The 14,139-nt window shown below is 45.2% G+C and overlaps 1 protein-coding gene across 1 annotated transcript in view; it reads right to left on the bottom strand.

Moving 5' to 3' along the window:
- Positions 1 to 225: 225 nt before the first annotated feature.
- GTF3C1 (general transcription factor IIIC subunit 1) overlaps positions 226 to 14,139 on the bottom strand; it is a 42,193-nt gene continuing 28,279 nt past the window's right edge. Inside the window, exons 28-37 of the mRNA XM_071444325.1 lie at positions 13,336 to 13,398; positions 12,737 to 12,830; positions 11,676 to 11,848; positions 9,503 to 9,787; positions 7,330 to 7,583; positions 5,691 to 5,977; positions 4,530 to 5,175; positions 3,002 to 3,041; positions 2,152 to 2,344; positions 226 to 595 (exon numbers count right to left, since the gene is read on the bottom strand). Coding sequence (XP_071300426.1) covers positions 374 to 595; positions 2,152 to 2,344; positions 3,002 to 3,041; positions 4,530 to 5,175; positions 5,691 to 5,977; positions 7,330 to 7,583; positions 9,503 to 9,787; positions 11,676 to 11,848; positions 12,737 to 12,830; positions 13,336 to 13,398 — 2,257 coding nt within the window. The 3' untranslated portion in view covers positions 226 to 373. The remainder of the gene's footprint in view (positions 596 to 2,151; positions 2,345 to 3,001; positions 3,042 to 4,529; positions 5,176 to 5,690; positions 5,978 to 7,329; positions 7,584 to 9,502; positions 9,788 to 11,675; positions 11,849 to 12,736; positions 12,831 to 13,335; positions 13,399 to 14,139) is intronic.

Genomic DNA, 14,139 nt, shown 5'->3' with positions numbered 1-14,139 from the left:
AGGTAACCGAGCTGAAGCACGGTGAGGAAACCCCAGCCCTGAGCACAGCACAAAAGGCAAAGCAGAGGTGAAGTGTTACCACTGTGGCCTTACACAGAACCAAAAATTAAAAAAGGGGCTTTGCTGTGACCTGTGAAAACCCCGTCAGTTAAAGCAGGAACTACAAACTACACACTGCAACTAGTTACTGATAAAAGGAGAATGTGCTTCAGGTAGGATCACAGGTAGTTTTCACATCAAGCTTTATTCTTAGTTTAAATACGTTCAGAAGTAAAAACAATAAATAATAAAAACATGATGGAGCACAAATTGTAACATTTAATCTCCATGAACACTCCCTCCCACAGGCTAAGCCAATTTCCTATGACCCCTTCTATCCAGGGATGATCTGCACCCATTTATTCCAATTCATGTCGCAGGGGAACACTCGCCCCAGCCTGAGAGTACAGTCTATTGTAGGCTCGTAGTAGATGGTTGGGCTTTCACTCAGTTTTGGATTCTGTAGTTGTTCATCCACCACTGGCTGAGAAAAAAGTGACACTGGGGATGGCTTTTTCATGTAGAATCGTCTGATGCAACCAAGAGTTTCCAGACCCTGCAAAAAAAATTCACATACTTTAATATGCTATGAATGCTGCTCTAGCTACAGTCTTCTCAGAAATGTTGGACAATTTATACCAGAAGTGGCTTCACTTGAGCCCCTGAAGAGCCCATGGTTACAACACAGAGGTAAAAAGAATAAACAGCTTAATAAAACCATGCAAGCTGTGGCTATAGCTGGATATATCTGGTTAGTTTCAAGCACAGTGATTGATACATGGTTACTGACACAGAAGGTGCTCAGCAACAGATGTCAACGTTTAGGACCAGTTACAAAAAATCTAAGGCTGCTCTAGATGTCAGTCCCAGACTTCTGTGCCAGTCCTTGTTAATGGTTAATAGGTGTATGACAAGCTCTGGCTGTGGTTTCCAAATTCTTAGTGAATTTAATGGTGCAGAAGTTAGATTGAAGTTCCCCATTCTGTAAAATGTAGAGGTAATTAATTGCTTGATTTTGTGGGTTTGAATTCACATTGCCCAGGAATCCATTCTGGAACATCCAGAACAGGATATGCACGGCTGGCAACGCTCCCAGCTGGCACTGTCACCTCAGGGCACAAGCCCTGGAAAATGGATTTCCAATTAGCAGGGAAGTCATGCTTTTGGGAAGGCCTGCAGGATTACTGCTCTGCTTCAGATTCTGAATATTTATAGGAAAAAAATAGAAATCAAAGTTCCATTTTCAAAGTGGTGGCAAGATGTGGAAACAAAATTATGAAAACCTCAAAATTTTCTTGCCATCTTTTGACAATTAAGGTTTTGTAGGCAGGTCAGAAGGTCTGATTTACACATTGTCTAGCACAGACACATGTCAGTTTGATTCTCATGGCAGATTACCTATCTAGAAGATATGTAAGAAAAAAAATTAAGAATACTTGGATTATCTGTGGTATATGTATTATCTGTATCCCCTAGACTGAGGACTGGAACCAGAGGATCTTGAGGGGGCTGAGCAGCTCCAAAGATCAACACCTGTCCTTGGGTTTCCTCTTTGCTGGGCATTCTTCATAGAGTCATAGAATGTTATGGGATTGGATTGGACCTTACAGACCTTGGGTTTCCTCTTTGCTGGGTATTCTTCATAGGGTCATAGAATATTACAGGGTTGGAATGGACCTTACAGACCTTGGGTTCCTCTTTGCTGGGCATTCTTCATAGGGTCATGGAATGTTACGGGGTTGGAATGGACCTTACAGACCTTGGGTTCCTCTTTGCTGGGCATTCTTCATAGGGTCATGGAATGTTACGGGGTTGGAATGGACCTCATAGACTTTTCAGTCCCAACACCCCTTTCAACCCAAACTATTCCATGCTCCTGTGATTACCACTGCATCAAACAGTCAGTTCCATGCACTGTTCAGTAACTCCCTGGACTCCACCTCGCTGTGGGTCCATTTCAGAAGCAGGCTGGGAGTGTGCAGTCACGGGTAGCCCAGGCTTCCCTCCCTCCCTGTGAGCAGCAGCTCGCTCTGGCTGTGGCTCCCTGACCCCACAGGGAGCACTGGGTGCTCTGCCCATGCCCTGGGCTGGCAGTGCTGCTGCTGGCTGTACCTGCAGGATCTCCAGCACGGCCACGGGCTGCAGCACGCCGCTGTAGTGCTGCAGCAGCCCCGCCTGCGGCACGCCCGGCTTGCTCATCACGTGGTAGAGCACGGCCTCCATCATCCCCTTGCACACCGGCTGGTTCAGCTTCCCATCCACGATCCTCCAGGGCCTCCCGATGAAGGACACGCTCTCACAGGCCCTGCCACAGACAGGGAAAACAGCTCTCAGGAGTTCTTTGGGATGGGTTTCTCATCGTTGTAATTTCTGCCTAATAGAGGTTCTCACTGCATCAGTTTTAACAGAAGTGTAAATCCTGTGGCTGCTCTGAGCAAGGGCTGCTGATGCTCTACCAAATCTGCATTTTTCACCCCTTTTAGCACCATTACAAACCCAGCAGCTGCTGTGGGTCTCAATGAGCAGGAAAGCTTTGTTTGGTATAAGCTCCAATATCCCCCAAAAGTTATGAAAGACCCACACCATGCAGCAACAGTGCTCTGATGGGAAGCAAATCCCTCATTTTTAGCAATGTGGTGTCCAAAAGACAGTCCCTGCATGGAAATTCACATATACTGCTCATACTGCAGTACCTGGGCACCTGGAAGCTGGCACTGGGCTTATTTGTGCAGTAAAGTCAGTTTTGGTCCTCTGATATTTGGAGCTCATTGGATTTTGGGTAAAAATATCTATCAGAGACATTTTTTCAGTATGCACAGGAGCACAAGGAACATTAACAGGAACAATGGAGTGGGGTTTCTCCATCACTGCTCATCAGAGCATAAAACTGAGGTTTCCAAACCACTGCTCCCAGTACTCTTTTGGCAGTGTTTGGTATTCTGCAGACATCTCTGTTACTCACCGGTCCCTGGCTGCCTGGGAGACATCTGTCATGGAGCTTCCTGGAAAGAAAAGGACACATATTTTCTAATTAACTCAAATTCCTTATCTAATGGAAGGAGAGTTAAAGGTGGCCAAGCTGTGAAGTGCAAGAGCTTGCTAGGAAACCACAGCAGCAAACTACTCCATGTGCTGCTCTCAGTTTTGGGGAGCTCTGAGCTGCCCCTCTGCCCTGCCTGCAGCACACTCTTCCCACACCTCCTACAACCACATCTCTTTACTCAACCCCACCTTCTGTGGTTCCTTTCCCCACTCCCAGCAGGTTTTATTCCTGGAGGTCTGAGGCTATGGCTGAACCATGGTGATTGTATGGGCTGAGGGAACTGAGGTGCACAGAGAGCTGTGCAGGGTCTCAGCCTGGAGCTCTCCAGGGGTCTGGGTAACCTAAAGCTCCTGGAAATCAGGGGGATGTAGGGCAGAGCTCCAAGGAGCTGGAGATGTGAATGCAAACTCAGGATTCCAGCAGGGCTCACTTTCAAAGCAAAGCCTGTCTCTGCACCTCCCATTACATTATGTCATGGGTTTTAATTAGACAATTACTTAATGAGGTATTCCTACCACACCCAGAAGGTAACAGCTTTGGCTTAAGCACATGTAAACATTCACTGGCCAGTGAGGACTCTGTGTTTGATAACTGAACTCCTGTTTTTTCCCTCCTATGCTTCAAACAAGTCAAGGATGTTAAATCCAGGGAAGTTAAATTAAACTACTGAAGTAGTTTAATTTAAGAACTGCTGAGGTCTCTGCTGTTTAGACAGCCCTGAGTGCATTTCCTGCAGGAAGGCTCCAGTTAAACAATCCCAAGCTGTGGGATGTTAGGGATCACCCTCTGGACCTGGGTTCTGGCAGGGCTTGGCAAGGTACCACAGGAGCAGTGAGCTTGTGGTTCAGTCTGAGATTAGGGCTCATAAAAACCAAACCAAAATGAAATCCCTCACAAACTACTAAATGTAAAGCTTGGCAAGAACTACCAGCTATTAGAAAACTGGCAGTAAAAAGGACAGGAAAATGAAGTCCAATTGGGTTACAAATGAGGCTGTTCAATCTCACTGGCATGTGCTGCTTCCTGGTGAATGGTTTAATGAGTTTAGGACTTTCAGCCATGGACATTCCAGCTAAATGCACACCAGCAGGGCTGTGTTTTCTAGGCTTACAGATGCCTGACCTTTGAACTGAAGCCAGAGATGAGAAACTTTGGATCCAAATTATTCTGGAAAAATTTAAGACATGGAAACAAGTTTCTAAGGAAAGCATACTTCTGGACTAGTCATTCCAGCAAAAGGCACAGGAAGGATTATGGGATGTATTTGAAAACTCTGAGACCTTCCAGATGAATTTAGTGTTATGCCAATTTATCTGTGAGAGAAGACAAATGCTCTGGTACAGCTGCATAAAGAATCTAGGATTTGCTTATAAAGTGGAGCTACTGGTTTGGGATCAAGTGCTGATGAGCTGGTTTGTATTTCAGGGATGCAGAGGGCTCTCCATACCTTTAGAGACTCCTGGGTTCTCCTGGAAGCAGGAAAGATCATCATCCTGCTCACTGGCTGATTGTTCAGGGACAGGGATCTGCTTGCTGTGCTCAGTGCTGAGCTCATCGTTCTCTACTTCGGGTTCTTTGTCCTCAGAATGAGATTTGTCTTGTTCCTTGTGAGTGTCCACATCCCCAGCCTCTGGAGCAGGCTCTGGGAGTTCAGCTGGGGGCTCCAGGGAGCCTCCTCCTGGAGCTTCTTCACCCCCAGTAACATTTTCCTTCCTTGGGGCAGGCTCAGAAACAGCTGCATCCAAGTTCCCACCACCTGCAGGTGCCAGAGCAGGCAGTGCACCCTGGCAGAGGTGAGTGTCACCCTGAAGGACATCAGTCTTACATCTCTTCCTCGGGGGCTCATCATCACTGGCACACTGTGTGTCTTTGCCCAGCTGCTGCTCCTCTCCCAGACACTGCTGTCCCTTCCCTGGCTCCGAGGGCAGCTGTGGCACATCTGGGAGAGCAGGCTGTGCCCCTGGCTGCTCAGCATCCTCTGCTTTGTTCTGCAGGCACACCGAGCGCAGCAGCCAGGGCCTGGCAAACACTACTGCCACCAGCCTGACAGTGTGGCCTCCTACCTCTAAAACCTGCTGCATTTCAATGAGGTCCTGTAAAAACCAAACAAAAAACCCCACAACAAATTATCTCAGGAGCTTTCACTGAAAAATTTCACTTTAACCCAGCGTCATGCAATTGCCATGATTTAACTGGCAGCAAGGGAGGAGCAAAGTTTAGTAGAATATTCAATTTTGCCTCCAGCTGCACTGAAGTTGAAAAGATGTTTTATCCCTAAAGCTTCCTGAAATTACAGCATGAGATGTTTTTCTTCAGCTTAAAGTTAAAAATATAACTGGGAACAAGTACTTTGCTTCCAAAGGTTGATGTTAGCACCTCTAGGTTTCTGAAACAGTTATTCCTATCTTTGATTAAGAGCTGCTTTGATTTTTGGCCTTCCTAACTTTGAGGCAAGATTGCTGTCAGGTGTGGTGTGTTTCTCCTGCCTAACATAAATAACTCTGTTCAATTTATAGCTGCTTCCAACAGCCTGGAAGCTCATCCTGTTCAAGGGGAATACTAAGCATGCAAACATTAATGTATGGAAAGCAGCTGGCTGTAAACCCACCTGGATGTACTGCTCCAAGCTCCTGCTGCGTTCAGCTTCCACCTGTTCATAGCTGCAGAAACGTTTGCTCAGCTCAGCTTTGCAAATCCCAAAGTGGGAAGTGGCCTCTATGGCCTTCCTGATCTCCAGAGCAGCCTCCACATCCCCGGGGCTGTACCCATAGCGCTCCGTACACTCGTGGAGAAACTTATCCACATCATAGTTCTCTTCCTGGATTTTGATCAGCCTGGTGAAAATTTCAGGGAGGCAGGAGATGCCCACAGCCATGTGATCCAGCAGGGAAGGAACTGCAAAGCAAATAAACCACGGGAGTTTAAGCTGTGAAGCAGCAGTTACTGTGCAACATGCTACAGGAAGACAAACAGATTAGAGGTGCTCTAAACCAATTAAAAACAGAGCTCAGCTTTCCCTCTTCATTGCTGCAGTTCCCTTTCTTCATTCTGCCTTGCATACCTGTCTGAAAAGACCTGTAAAGAGGAGCAAACTGGTTTACAAGGGCTCACCCAGCAAAAAGAATTATATCTGGAAGGCAGTGAGCACCTAGTGGTGTTCTCTCTAACACTGGGTCAGCTCAGCTCTGAGTTAATGAGGGAATTCTCTCCTTTTTTCTTGAAGAAGGTCAAGTAAAAATTCTAGGGCAAGAAGATGCTGTAGAGGACACTTTTAATCAAAAATCCACAGCAGAAGGCTGTTGGCCAGATCTGGATTGAACTACCACTTGACAGTGCTTCAGACAATTAGTTCAACAAAACATCTCTGTGTTCAGTGACAGGGCCAGCACTGCCCCAGAGGGACCCCCTGTACAGAATATCCACAGCTGAAGCCATGGAACCCCTATCCCAGTCCTGGCTGATGAGGGGACAGCTCTGGCACTGCTCTTCCTGCTCCCTTCCCTTTTACCTGCAGGCTGCTCCACATTTGCCTCTGGAACTTTTGGAGCCAGGAAAAATGGGCTCAGCTGTAATGAGCAGTCAGCTCAGCACAGCTGGAGGGCATGAGAGGCAGCAGAGACAGGAGCAAGAATTTCTGTTTTACCTGTCACAACAGCCATGGAAATGGGCAGGGGCAGCACTAGATGACTTCAGCTGCAGAGCTCAAGGCTCTGGATACATTTGCATTACAGCTGAAAACAAGATGCTCTTCCAGAAGGGGCAGTGATGATGAACTGCAGACAGTCAAGCTCTAAATATTATAAAAATGTTTAAATTACTGATGTAAGAGGCCAGACACTGGACACCACTACTTCAGGCACTTGCATGAGACAAGTTAAATGAGAATTTCCATTCAAGGAGCTCTGAAAGATTTTCTTTTTCCAGAAGAGAAAGCCTGGCTGTTACATCGTATGGTATTTAAGTTGTTGAAGGGACTGAAAAACCTCCTGGAGAGGGTTAACAGAGCAGAGGAAAGATTGCACTAACAGTTTAAAACAACATCAAATAGAGGCAAGGCCTTGTTACCAACAAAAGCCTAAGTCAGCCATCTGTTTTAAGTCAGGAGAGAAAGCCTTACAGACTTGATGTGTAATGCAAACAGAATGTTCCTGCCAGGGGCTTTGTTTAAATCAATTCCTCAGCAGGTGAGCTCACCATCTCTCCTGCTCCAAGCCACTTGTGTGCACTTCAGGCCAAGCAGAACTAACCTGGAGAGCTGAGCCTTCCTGGGATGGGGGTGCACCTGAGCCTGACCTTCACCTGGCAGGAGTTGACCACGATGTTGTCGCTGGGGCTCAGGTTGCGCGTGCTGACGATGCCAGGGCAGTAGTAGCCTCTCATCAGTAAATAATTGGTGTGGGAGGCCTGGCGAGGCTTCACCTCGATCCTGCGTTTGCCCCCAGAGCTCTCATCCAAGTCATCATCCTCATCATCCTCGTCCTCCAGGCCTTCTTTTCCCAAGCTGCAGCAAACACAGAGGTTGGATTTGTTTGTTGGGCTTTTCCCCAGAGAAGGAAGTGATTGGTGATGCTGAGCAGAGCGAGGACACGGCGCTCTGTGCCCACACCAGGCTGATGCAGAGCACTGAGAACAGGAACTACACAAAGGAAATACACTAAAGGTCCCTGGGAAAGGAAACTCTCTCTTTTTTTTTCAAAATGTGCTGAAATGAACCCAAAATATCTCAGCTTTCAGTGCTGAAGCTCTTTGATTCAGCAGATGCTTCATCTTGAGGGAACATCTGTTAGACAGTGAGAGCACAAAGGGTGCTGCAGGATGGGGCAGACTGTTTATTTTTCAGGGTGAAAAGGAGGAGAGAGTTACAGATTTCAGTTACTTTAAAAAATAATAATTAAAAAACCACCCCAAACCAAGCTGCAGACATCCTCCAAGAAAAGAATAGCAGTAGCAGCCAGGGTGGATTTCCCAGAGAAAAACTTAGTCAAACCAACACTTTTTATTCTAGGACATGACAAGAGCCACTATGGATAAAAGTGAAGGCTCTGAACAACCTGATCTAACTCTGAAGTTGCCTCTGTTTCAAACAGATTATGCCAGGAACAATGAAAGGTTCCTTCCAACCTTTTCTAACATGAATTAGACCTTAAGTACCTTCTTTTAAAATATATTTAAAATTGAAAGGGAACACATCACTTAGGAAAAAAACAGTGAGTGCACTACTCAAGATGCCCCTAACTCAGCAATGGGACCAGGCCAGGGCTCAGTGTATCTTTGTTAATGACCTGGCTGATAAAACAGCTCATTCAGCTTGCACAGGATCACCCAGCTAAGGACACTGCAAGTATATGAGAAGCTGGGATTTGCATTCAGAACATCTCCAGCACACTGGAGAGCCAGCCTGGAAAAGAGCAGGGAGCAATTCCCTATGACAAATACATGTTATTTGTATTACAGTACTCTGCATCTGTCCCTCCACTGAGAGGGAACAATTCAACAGATAAAGGAAAAGAAGCTTCTTAGGTGAGTCACAGTGCATGGATCACTGCACAGGGGGGGTTTGGCTGCTTTTTGTTGGCAAGGCCATGGCCCTTCAGAATCTTGGGATGCATTAGCAGGTGTTTCACCTGTATGACAGGAGGGAATTGGCACAGAGCTGCCAGCAGGAGCATGGCTTTTGTTTCTTGACATCATAATTCAGTGCAGAAGAAAATAATGAGAAGGACAGAGAACTGGTTAACATGAATGAAGGAACTGAAGCTGCTCATTTTAAAGAACAGCATGTTATGGGAGAGGGACCACAATAACAATCCTCAAGTAGGTATTAAGCTGCCCTAAAGAGAAAGAGAACAAAGTATTTTCCATGTGTACTCACAATAGGAAGCAGTAGGTCAAATTACTATGAGATTTGAGTTGCACTTTTAAGAAAGGAAATAATGGCTTTTAGGAAAAGGGCTCACAGGCTCCCACTGCCTGGGGACAGTTTCAGTTCATGCTATTACTGCAGGCCTGCAGGAAAATGAAATCCAAGAGGAGACAGTGCACAGAAGCACTGCTGTGGTGAGAGGTTCCACTGATAAAGCTGAAACCTTGTTACCAAGCCTCCCATCTGTCACATGCCAAGGCACAATGCTGATGAAATGCTCCTGTAGCACCCAGTGCTCTCTTTTCCATGTCAGCTCTGATGGCACTGAAGTGTCAAGCAATTGAAATGTCACATGTGAAGGCAAATGCAGCCCAGGGCTATAATGACAGGCACTGACTTAAGTGCCATTAAGTCTTCAGAGCACCTCCTCAGAAATAAAAATCAAAACAATAGCACAGTAAAAATGCCATAGTGCAGTTCAGGAAATGCCAATACCTGTCCAATTTCATCCAAGTTATCCCCAAACTGTATTCTCTAATAGAAATAACATCACTTACCTTTTGATCACTTCATTTTCCACCATGGAGCTGTCCACCACAATGATCTGCTCTGGGATTCTCACATTCACAGCCACCAGTCCCAGGGAGAACAGGGAGAGCATGGCCACACACTGGCCACCAGGGCCATCCATGGGAAATGCCACCATGCCTTCTGATGAGGCATTTTCTTCATCTTTAAATGAAAAATTGTGTGGCTGGTCTGATTTTTCAGCATCCTTGAGCTTCTCCAGGAACTGGAAGGACTCTGTACAAATGGTACTGGGGAAGCGCCACGTAAAAACTCTGCACAAAACCACAAAGAAGCACAAATCCCTCAAAATCTGCTCTGAGTTTTACAGTTATGGTGGCACAAAGGAGCCAAACAGTTGAAGTTTCATTCTAGAACTGGTGACCAAGCACACTCCACACCTGCTCTTACAGTCCTTTTATTATTTCCAGCACATTAGGTGTTTATGCACTGTGTAAAGGTCAGGTAGCATACAGCAAATAAAAAGCAAAGCTATCATCTTCTGCTTCACAGGAATGCTGAAGAAATCTTCCCACAGGTCTACAACTGTGCTGCTGCATCTCCCTCCCTCTCCATGTGTCTCTGAGGTCCTGCCCAGCACCCTTGGCTCTATTCCCTCACTGCCCTCCCCATGTCAGGACTGACTGATGTGATGTCAGCTTCATCTTCACCTTCCTCTGCACCCTCAGCTGAAGGTTCCTTGCTCTGGACACTTCTCCTGTGCTGCCACCTGTAAGAGCTTAAATGAGGCATGTGGGAGTGCAGGCAGCTCTCCAAAATGCAGTTTATTGTATCCAAAATGCAGTTTATTGTATCCAAGATGTTACAGCAGTCCAGGGTCAGAGCTGTGCCCACAGCTGTCAGCCCCAGCTGCAGGCAGGCCTGCAGACCCTTTGGTTTTGGTTACAATGCATTATTTACTTTTCTTTTGGTTACATTGCATTATAGACTTTTCTTTGCTGAGCATCTTCATACAGTAGAACCAATCTATATCTTAACTTTTATCTATAGCCTATCACAACTACTGTAATTACCATATTCATGTCACTATTCTCCAATCACTAACAGTCAGTACATTACAGTTTAAGCTAGAAGTTGTTTTTAAGTTTCCTTGCAGTGGAAAATTCTACTTGCAGCATTTGCTGCCTTGTTTGCCTGTGCTCTCTTTCTGCTTGGCAAAAACATCTTGTTTGGGGTGGGTTTATCCTTTGCTCTAAGCCATAAAAACCCCTTCTAACTAACACACCCTTTACCTCCTTGGTTATCCAGTAAAACTGGCTCAGCAATTCTTTTCTTCTATATCAAAACTTGCTTTCATTTCTACTCCTATCATGGACATATTTTCTGAAAAATCCTTTTGACAGGATTTTTTTTCCTGAGAAGCTGAGAAGCCTCAGAGGAAAAGAAAAACCATAATTATCTGCTGCTGTGGAATACAACAGGTGCATCTGTGATTGGTCCATGTGAGTTGTTTCTACCTGATGACCAATCACAGGTCCAGCTGTGCTGGGACTCTGCTCAGTCACAAGATTTTATTATCATTCCATTCTTTTCCTAGCTAGCCTTCTGATGAAATCCTTTCTTCTATTCTTTTAGTATAGTTTTAGTTTATCATTTTCTTATAATATATATCAGAAAATAATAAATCAGCCTTCTGAAACATGGAGTCAAGATTCTCATCTCTTCCCTTGTCCTGGGACCCTGTGAACACCACCACATACTTCTTCAGATTCCACATTCAAAGATCTTTCTGCTGAGCATACATATCTATGAAACTTATCAAACTTTCATCCTTCCCAACAGTCACCTCCATGCCATGCTTGGCTAGATCTTTTCCTTTGCTCCAAGCCCAGCAGTATAGGGGGATAGAATATAAGAAAATAAAGGTAGTGTAGAAAGGAATCTCACCCCTAAGGAGCTGCAGCTGGGCCAATGATCAAAGATCAGGAGCAGGCCTGACTTTAACAGGCCCCAGCTGTAAGCAATGAGAAGAAGATGCTATAAAAGAGTGGGGGTGGTGTTGAGAAGGGAACTGGAGTCAGTGGCTGCTTTGTGGAAAGAGTCAGTGCTGTGAGGAGCTGCCCACGAGAAACACCAGGAAGGTAGGGAACTATTGTGATAAGGGGACAGCAGCATGGAAGCCCTGCAGAGGATGACACCCACCTGTAGTAGCTCTGGGACAGCTGGTAGGACATGGGCACGAAGGGCAGCGCGCGGCTCTTCTTGGGCCCCAGCGTGTGGTTGACCCTGCGGCGGTTGACCAGGCTCCTCCTCTGGCACTCCAGGAAAGCCTTCACCAGGATGTCATCCCTGTACTCCTGGTACAGCCTGAAGGTCTGCAACACACCAGGGACAGCTCTGTACCCCCTGCTCCAGCCACACACACCCAGGGGCTGGGGGGATGTGAGCCAGGATGAGAATCATCCATCAAAATTCACTTTACTGCTCCGTTCCTGCTATGGCCTTCCAGGGTGCCATGGTACAGGCCAGTTAAATTAACTAAATACTACAGAACACTTGATACTCAAAATGGGATTGGCTCCCACTGGAATTATAGATGTGCAAAATGCTCCTCTGCCACACATTTTGGTAAATTCTTCCCCTCATTTCAGCAGGAACACTTGGTTCTGAGAGCTTGGTTCCACTCTTGCTTATGAGCTGTTAAACTCCCTTTGAATCTTAACCTTACTTAAAACACTTGGCTGATTGATAATCTCTTCCTGTAGTTCCCAATACTGAAGGAGAGGTCCCCAACACCAGTGCCAGCTGGGTATTAGGATTGCTTTTGTGATATTTCCTCCAGAACATTCCAGATGCTCACACTAAAGCATGGTACAGATTGAGCCACTGGAAGTGATGTGGAGCTTATTTCATGTGGTTTTAGGGGATTGCTTCAATCTCACTTCTTGCAATCTCATCCTCAGAGAGAAAACAACAAACTGAAAATCTTCCTACAATATATAATTTCCTAAAAGCAGAATACTCCCCACAGAATGGATACAAATCCAAGTTTCTGGGTTTCTTTTTTCCTATTTGAAAAAGGAAATGTGCAAAGGGAGGGAGGAGAAACTTTAGGGCTGTATGACCACATGTGGATGTGGCACTTGGGGATGTGGTTTAGTGGCCTTGGCAGTGCTGGGCTGATGGCTGGACTTGATGATCTTACAGCTCTTTTCCAACCTAAACAATTCCATGATTCCATGAGCAGTTCCCAGACACTGTACCTGAAATGACTGGCAAGATTCCATCTGGTGATCTGAGAGTGCCAGTGTACTCTGAATCAGATTCTGCAGCACCAGAAAATGAATATCATAAATACTGAAAGAAAAAAAAAAGAGAAAAAAATTTATTTCTGGTGATTTTTGAAGATGAGGTACCCATTAAACCAGCACAAAAATCTACAATCTCCATCACCTGCTTCTGAAATAGAAGCACAGAGGCACAAGATCTACAGCTGAGGATCATTCATGTAAAGGAATCTGTTACATTTTCCCTCACCTTCCACCCCCAATTTTTTGATTAATCCAGATAATGTGACACAAAGTTCTCCCTGATACCAAATCCTCCTGTTGAGATACAACACCCATGTAGAAAATGTACATTTGTCCCAGTGATAAAATCATTTTGAGGTCATCTCTGTTATCATTTTATCTGCCAAATCTATGTCAGAGATCTCTACAGTCTTGCCAAAGCATTTTTTTTGTTAATAAATTTATACACTGTAACAAACAGATGGAAACACTGAATTAGGACACTCTTTATATGACTTCCAGAGAAGGGAAGGGCAGATCCTAATGAGGAAAATGGTGCTACTGCTACTCACCTGCTCAGATTGTCCTCTTTTGTGCCTTGATTTGTGTCTTCTCCAATTGCCAGCACTCGAAATCTAGTGAAGGGAAGGGAAAGAGAACACTGGAACCAGATTTTGCATCAGCCATGAAGCCCAGAGGCTGATGAGCACAACTGCTACTGAGGCAAGTGCACAGCCCAGGGGACTGTGTGCTCCAGCAGCCCTCATCACAAGGTCAGACAGGGAAAGAACTGTCCAGATCCATCTCCACTCAAATATCTGTAGACAAGGAGATAAAAAAATGGACAGGACACAGTTCTAGCACTGAAAGGATTTGTCATTTTATTGAGGTTTTGGACTTCCAGTTATGGCCAGCAGCACTTTAGCTGTAATGCACAGCTCTTCCCCAAAATAAGAAAAATTCCAAAGTGCTAAATTTGTTATCATAAAATGGTCTGACACACAATTTTTCCACACTGCTTTTCAAGTGTTCATCATCATGAAAAAGCTTAATGACCTGGAGCAGGAGAATGCTGCACAAGGCTGAGTGCTCTTCCTTATCAATACTTTTAGCAGCACTGAAATGATTCAGCTGAGCAACCAGCTACAAATTGTGATAGAAAATGGGGCCAGTTAATCTGAAAAATGCTAGATTTCTACTGCAATGAAAGTTACACTTGAATAGCAACATCTCTAACACTAAGGTTGAGGACTTGACAATTGAGGAAAATCTGCTGTAGTGAATTTCTGGTTTAAAAGTCTTATTATTATAAGAATGGTTTGAGATCAGCAAAATTGTGCAAATGACTGAAAATTATATGTATTTAGGAAGTGTGG

The sequence above is a fragment of the Agelaius tricolor genome, unplaced genomic scaffold, assembly GCF_023055355.1.
Source record: "Agelaius tricolor isolate 1412-34295 unplaced genomic scaffold, bAgeTri1.0.p SCAF_19, whole genome shotgun sequence".
Lineage (NCBI taxonomy): Eukaryota > Metazoa > Chordata > Aves > Passeriformes > Icteridae > Agelaius > Agelaius tricolor.
Note: the sequence above shows the minus strand (reverse complement) of the source record. Positions and strands in the feature narration are given on the sequence as shown.